Genomic DNA, 7,570 nt, shown 5'->3' with positions numbered 1-7,570 from the left:
AATTATTATTTATTGTACGATTTGAGAGGTGCAAAAAATAATGTTGTAATTTACCTTTCGTACTAACAACAATCATTTTCCTAAATTATCTAATGCCCCACTTCCTTACAAAGTTACATGTGTGCAATTAGAAAAAATCATTAGCAAAATGTTCGTGCATTACGGAACATTATTTCTGCTTTGGTTTGCAGCATGCGGTGCCTTTTATTTTATGACCTTGAAAACAAAATAATCATTTACCTCAACAAGATTCACGGAGACTTTTCGTCACTCCACCCACCCACCTGAGCTCCATGACCGTCACAATAGTTGTATTCTTTAATTTTCCTTGAAAGTGTGACTTTATGTTTCTATATATTGTCGGATTCAATGGTGGGCGGCGACCTAACTTTTCCGTTTCCAGCAAAGCCGTCCAACGAGTTAATGACTTCCGTTTCCAGCAAAGCTTGACCGCCCATCACCAGAAAGTTAATGACTTCCACTTACTGCTGCCGTAATCAAAGAAAAGCACTAGAATTTTATATCCTACTTTGCAAATTCCATGTTACCACTGTCTAGGGCAAAATATAATATGTAGCGCTAGCCAATGAATTTTCAGTAATTTGCTTCTAGTTGGCGAAGGTGGAAGATGGCTGGTCTTACGGATAAAATATAAACAATAATGTCAAAATGTAAAATGAAGATTATTGTGGTATAGATGTGTAGAGTAGAGTTTGTATCAAAATTGACTACATGCTCCGACTGTGATTAATCCTTGCTGAGTCAAGCCGATATGGAAGCTTAGTTATTTTTATATTCAAAATTGTACATTTCCTAAAGACTAGTCCACCGAATGATCGTGTATATATAGAGTTGAATGGGCAATACTATCAAGCGTTGCACTGCACTCGGGCAGCTCTTCTCGCTAGTTGAGCCCTGCCCCTCCCACTTGTCATTAGTCTTGCAGCATTGATTCATTGATCCCATATCGTCTTCTACATCACTTTAGTGTATTAGATTGGCAATGGCAATCAAGAATCATAATACAGCTGTGCACTTGGGTTTTATATGGCTTGTGGTGTCTAGTGCTATGTTGTTGCAATCTAGTGATGCACACAACTATATGAAGCGTCCACTCCCAAAGCCATGTAGGAATCTGGTGCTGTATTTCCACGATGTAATCTACAATGGCCTCAACGCCATGAACGCTACTTCTACGCTTGTGGGTGCTCCCCAGGGAGCTAACCTCACACTTCTCACTGGAAAAGACAACCACTTTGGAGATCTGGCGGTGTTCGACGATCCCATCACTTTGGACAACAATTTCCACTCCCCTCCGGTGGGCAGAGCTCAGGGATTCTACTTTTATGACATGAAGAACACCTTCAGCTCCTGGCTTGGATTCACTTTTGTGCTCAACTCTACAGATTACAAAGGCACTATCACATTCTCTGGAGCCGATCCAATCCTTAAAAAATACAGAGATATATCTGTCGTGGGAGGCACCGGGGATTTCTTAATGGCAAGAGGAATCGCCACAATCTCTACGGATGCGTACGAAGGAGACGTTTATTTCCGTCTGTGCGTGAATATCACACTCTATGAGTGCTACTGATATCATTTAGTTTTACTTCGTCTCTTCTCTCCTTCGGTTTTGCGTTTCTATGTTCATCTAATTTGAATTAGTCTATTCCATATGACATATGCATGAATAGCATGCATGGAACATGTTCTGTAGTGTGAGAATCTTGTATTTCGATCTCGTGTAAGGCCATATCCAATAAGAATTCGACGCCGCTGCAATCGTTTTCTTTTAAATTATTGAAGTATTGGTTACATTATGCTTTTAATGAGCCAGTCAATCTCATTTTCTACTTTGTTTCGCAAGATCAAGTTCTTGCTCAGCGAGGATCACTTCTAGGACCTAGGTATCTGTCTCTCTTTTGGTTGATTCTCTTTAAAATTGTGTTTAGTCTTTTCACTTTTAACGATATGATATATATTTATGATTCGAAAAAGAAAAATTCACAGGTTTTTTTTTAAGAATTGTATTGGTTATACAAATTAGTACAAATGTTGATATTTGCTGAGAGGCATATATCAACCAAATGGACACATACACAAACAAAAATTAATTTACATTAATACACTCAAATATACAATCGATATAAATATTATTTCCCATCAATATTGTGCACAATGGTATAAATATTATTTCCAATCAATATTGTGAATTATGTTGACTAAACAGATGCATCAATCAAACAAACAAAATTAGTGGGTTTCAGATATCTTGAACAAACTCAATAAAATTCTAGGTCAAAACGTACTTGTGCTAGTGCCTAGCCTCCTGTCTCAGACCAAGAGTAGATTGAGAATAAGAGCATATTCTATTTAAAAATATATGAACCTTCTTTCAGACATTAATTTGCACTGGAACTTCAAATCTATATGTGGTTTATTTCAGGTTTTAGGGGTTTTGGCAAATTTATAAGTGGATTAGTGCATTATTGCAGCTGATCAGATTTAGTTTATTAGCCTTTAAATTGTATTAATATAATTTTGAGTAGTGTACACAAAAAAATGTTGGAGAATCTAATTCTAACTACTATTTGCTAAGTGTTATTTTTTCTTATTTTAAATGTCCTAGTTCAGTTTTAGATAGTTCAGTTAAGTTGAGTTTCATTATAGTCATATATCTAATGTTATCTTAATTTATCACTGATGTAATCCTATTTAACTGATTCATAATATTAAGAAGAGTAATCTTTTGCTCCAAGTTTTCTCTTCATTCTTTGTCATGGTATCATACCTAGGTCACATAAGACTCAAAAAAGAGCAGCAGAGACCAAAAAATCTAAGAAGAGAAAAAGTCTTAGTTGTTTGAAAAAACTAGTTGTGTGAAGTGGTGCTGAGAAGAAGGCAAGTCAGAATTTTAAAAGGAATTGTCTTTAGTGCGGCTTTTTGAAATTTCTGGTGCTAGAATCTGGCAGAAAAATATGAGGTGAAATCTTGATTTGTGTTATTTAAACTGGTTTTTTTATCGTACATATGGATTCAGCACCCTCAAAAACCCCTAAGACACTTAGATTTTGCAGAGATTACCTATCAAACTTGTAATTTCAATAAATTCCTGCCAAATTTTAGAAAAATTATTCCAAAAAACCCACAAAAAAAATTCTAAAAAATCAAAATCCCAGAAAACGAAACATTTCCTCAACTGAAAAAGGAGGCAGAATTTTTTTTTGTATATTTAAAAAAAAAATGAATGACCAACACACCCATGCTCAGAAAGCAAGTGAAAATATCCGAAGTGCGCTGGCAACAAGCTTCCGTTGGTTGATTTTAATTAGAGCACGCGACACTGAAATCCATAGAGCCCTGTGCCGGCAAAGACCGAAGGTCAAAGGAAAGTCAAAAGGCAATTTAAGCCACGTTCTCTTTAACGCACAGAACGTCAGCCGATTTGGAGCATTTCACACTTATACTCAAAAGGCAACTAAGCCCCTAGTCAAGTATTTTTGCTAGTGAACCACCCGGGCTTTATTCTAAAGTTCCTTTTAAAACATAAGACAAGTTCAAACCCCGAATGTCACGCAGGTCAACAGTTCGAACCACGGGGATTATGACAAAATCCCTCGACGGAGAAAAGTCAAAGCTTCGTTTGGTATGTAATAACGTATGTTTTTTTTAAGAAATGCTCATGGAATAATTAAAAAAGGGCATGTGCATGGGTCGAAATTTTAAAAGGGGCTTTCTAAGATTTAATTTTTTATTTAAAAATTAAAAAATGGTTTTATTTATGGATTTTATATCAAAAAGATTTATTTGAATTTTATAATTAAAAATCATGTTCTTTGGAGTGTTGTTTCAAGTTATATAATAGAGAAATCACACCATAAATGTTGAAGGGTTTACAGAGGGGTCATTTTTTTAAAGGTAGTTGCTATGTCTATGTCAGGCCAGGGTAACTCCAGACTTGGCAGAAGAAAACTGATTGATTTATTTCATTAGGTAACTATTGCTTATATACAGGAATGTGACTGAACAGTTCATCTACTTGATGACTGTTCACATTCCGGGTACACCCAACCGCTGAGGATTAGGTGTCAACAATTCCCCCCTTAATCTGAAGGGATGTTGGTGAGTCCAAGCATCGTTCTGAATCTTTCAAGCTTTTCTCTTCCAAGCGCTTTGGTGAAGATGTCTGCAATTTGCTCATTTGTGGAACAATGACGGAGATGGATTGTTTTGGCCTCAACATGATGTCGGATCAGATGATATTTAGTATTGATGTGCTTAGTACGATCATGGAACTTTGGGTTCTTGGCCAACTTTATTGCAGAGGTGTTGTCAATCATGAGTGGAGTTGATTGTACTTGTTTTACCTGCAAATCTTCAAGATTTTTCCTGAGCCACAAAATTTCTTTCGTTGCTTCACCTGCTGCCACGTATTTTGCTTCTGTTGTGGAATCTGCTGGAACTGATTGTTTGCGTGATCTCCAAGAGACAGCTCCTGATCCAAGACTCATAGCATATCCTGAAGTAGATACTCCAGTTTCTTTGTCTCCATCGAAGTCTGAATCAGAGTATCCAATCAAGCTGAAGTCGTTCACCTGTGTATACTTGATTCCAAGTTCTTGAGTTCCCTTCAAGTACCTTAGAACTCTTTTTGCAGCAGACCAATGTCCCTCACAAGGCTTTTGCATAAACCTGGAGAGGATTCCAACAGCAAATGAAATGTCTGGTCTGGTAGTAGTGAGGTAAATGAGACTTCCTATAAGCTGTCTATACTTTGTTGCATCCTCAAATTCCTTTCCTTCAATAGATGTGAGCTTTAAGTTTTGTTCCATTGGAGTAGAAAGAGGATTGCACTCTGTCATGCCAAATCTGTTTAACAAATCTCCAATGTATTTCTTTTGAGAAAGAAATATGGATTTTGGATGTTGGGTTACTTCAATGCCAAGATAATAATGAACATAGCCCAAATCAGTCATTTCAAAACTTTTTCCTAATTCTTTCTTTATGGATGCAATATAGCTTTCATTGTTCCCTGTCATTAAAAGATCATCTACATATACCACAAGATATACAACTGTTTTGCCAACTTTCTTGACAAATAAAGTTGCATCATCAAGATCAAAATGATTGAAGTTGAGTTTCAGAAGATGCTCTGTTAGTTTTTCATACCAGGCTCGTGGTGCTTGTTTGAGGCCATACAAGGACTTCACAAGTTTGCATACTTTATGTTCATGTCCTTTCACAACAAATCCTTCAGGCTGGGACATAAAAACATTCTCTTTTAGATCTCCATTCAAGAATGAAGTTTTTACATCCATTTGATGGACTTTCCAACCGTTCTGAGCAGCTAGTGCAAAGAGTGTCCGGATGGTGGCCCATTTTGCTGTGGGGGCAAAAGTTTCCTCATAATCGACCCCTTCCTTCTGTGCAAAACCTTTTGCCACAAGCCTAGCTTTGTGCTTGTCAAGTGAGCCATCAGCTTTATATTTGTTCTTGTAGACCCACTTGCAGCCAATTGGTTTGGTTCCAAATGGAGGATCAACCAGCTTCCAAGTGCCATTCTTTATGAGGGCATCATACTTCTTTTGCATCGCTTCTTTCCATTCATCATGAGAAGCAACTTCTTTGAAGGAAGTTGGTTCAAAATCTGTAGACAAGTTCAATTCACAATCATAAGTAACATCCATATCAACAGGTGAATTAGAGTCATCTACATCACCTCCATCTTGTTGGTTTGTATTTCTGGTTCCTGTTTTTCCAATTTCATCAGGATGAACACTTTCAAGTGTCTTTGTTAGCCACTATGGGGGACCTTTCTGAGATGGTTCAGGCTGCTCTGTTGATTGAGTTGGGACTGAATCAAGATTGAGTCTCCCAATTCTCTCAATTACATCACTTAAAGCATCATCCGTTGTTGGAGTTTCATGCAGGGGAGATTGTTCTTCAAAAGAAGATTCCACATGTTGTTCTAGTATAGGAATCCCCCCTTCAAGATGTGGAATCTGATTATCAAATCCTTGAAATGATTTTGTTTTTGCGAATCTATCCAAGCGATCAAGTTGTCGCTCAACAACATTGTCAGATTTGGATGATTCGAGAAAAATGACATCTCTAGATAAAACAAACTTTTTATTTACTTCATCATAGAGGCGGTATGCTTTAGATGTGTTTGAATACCCCAGGAAGATACACTTACGACTTCTAACACCAAGTTTGTTTCTATGTACCTTTGGTATTAAAGCATAACAGGTGGTACCAAAGATCCTGAGATGTTTTACAGAAGGAACATGTCCATACCACAATTCATAAGGAGTCTTGTTTCTTATAGCACTAGATGGACATCTATTCTTTATATATGCAGCACATACAATAGCATCAGCCCAAAACATTATCTTTACATTTTTGAAGAAAAGCATGGATTGTACCATATTCAAGATTGTTCTATTCATTCTTTCCGCTACACCATTCTGTTGGGGATTATAAGGCACAGTTGTTTGATGTTTGATCCCATGTTGGCGAAGATAGTGTTCAAATTCATTTGATGTATATTCTTTTCCATTATCAGTGCGTATAGACCCAATATGAGATTGTGCATCATTTTCAATCCATTTATTAAAATTCTTGAATGTTTGAAAAGCATCAGATTTGTTCTTCAATAAATAAACCCAACACATTCTGGTGTAATCATCAATAAATGTCATGATATATTTATTTCCATTTGCAGAAGGAATAGGCATTGGACCACATAAATCTAAATGAATGAGTTCAAGCTTCCTATGTGCTCTTGAATGTGAATCATGAAAAGACTGTTTGCTATGCTTTCCTAGAATGCAAGCATCACATTGCTTATGTTTTCTAGGAATTGTAGGCAAACCAGCAACACCATTTTTCTTCAATAAGCGGAGACTGTCATAGTTTAAATGTCCAAATCTAGCATGCCATAATAAACTTGATGGAAGTGTACCTTCTTCATGATGAGAAATATATGAGAAATGTTGTGCATGAGCAGAGGTTCCTTGCAATTTGAGAAGTCTTTCTTCTTCTATTCCCCTCATGACAAGTGAGTGGTCAGATGCTTTTCTTACCTCAAGCTTGCCATCAAACATATGAATGGAGTGACCTTGCTGGCGGATGTGGACCAAGGACAGCAAGTTTCTCTTGAGCTGTGGGAGATATAGAACATGATCCAGAAGAAAGTCTGGAAGACCAGGTAGTTTAAGCCTGATTGTGCCAAGCCCTGATGGCTTGATTTTTGACTGATCTGCAAAGTATACTGCTCCATCAACATTGTTAGTGAAATCTTCAAAAAAATCTTTCCTATGAGTCATATGACAGGTTGCTCCTGAATCAAGCAACCAATCATTTTTCGAAGAAGCAAGTGAAGCATTAAACAAATCTTCATTTACTCCAATGTTACATTGTGCTTCAATATAGTGAGCAGATTCAGGTGCTTTACCTTTGTCTGTATCATCAGTTTTACCTTTCTGCTGGTTTCTTTTCTGCTCAATTTTGTCCCATGGTAGCTTGCATGTAGAAGCATCATGTGATCCATTTCGTTTGTAGCGAATGC

At 37.0% G+C, this 7,570-nt stretch overlaps 1 protein-coding gene across 1 annotated transcript; it reads left to right on the top strand.

Moving 5' to 3' along the window:
- The first annotated feature begins 881 nt into the window (after window positions 1-881).
- LOC149197964 (dirigent protein-like) lies at window positions 882-1,829 on the top strand. Its single transcript, XM_089404026.1, has one exon. The coding sequence runs from the start codon at window positions 1,004-1,006 to the stop codon at window positions 1,592-1,594; it is 591 nt and encodes a 196-aa protein (XP_089260152.1). The 5' UTR covers window positions 882-1,003; the 3' UTR covers window positions 1,595-1,829.
- The last annotated feature ends 5,741 nt before the right edge of the window (window positions 1,830-7,570 follow it).

This window comes from Pinus tabuliformis, chromosome 2_2, assembly GCF_031772625.1.
Source record: "Pinus tabuliformis cultivar Carrire ecotype Pingquan chromosome 2_2, CPIR1, whole genome shotgun sequence".
Classification (NCBI taxonomy): Eukaryota; Viridiplantae; Streptophyta; class Pinopsida; order Pinales; family Pinaceae; genus Pinus; species Pinus tabuliformis.
The sequence above is the reverse complement of the archived record's forward strand: the minus strand, read 5'-3'. Positions and strand labels throughout refer to the sequence as shown.

Excerpts from the sequence above, each read along its gene's own strand:
- LOC149197964 (XM_089404026.1), top strand. The coding sequence starts at position 1,004 with ATGGCAATCAAGAATCATAATACAGCTGTGCACTTGGGTTTTATATGG.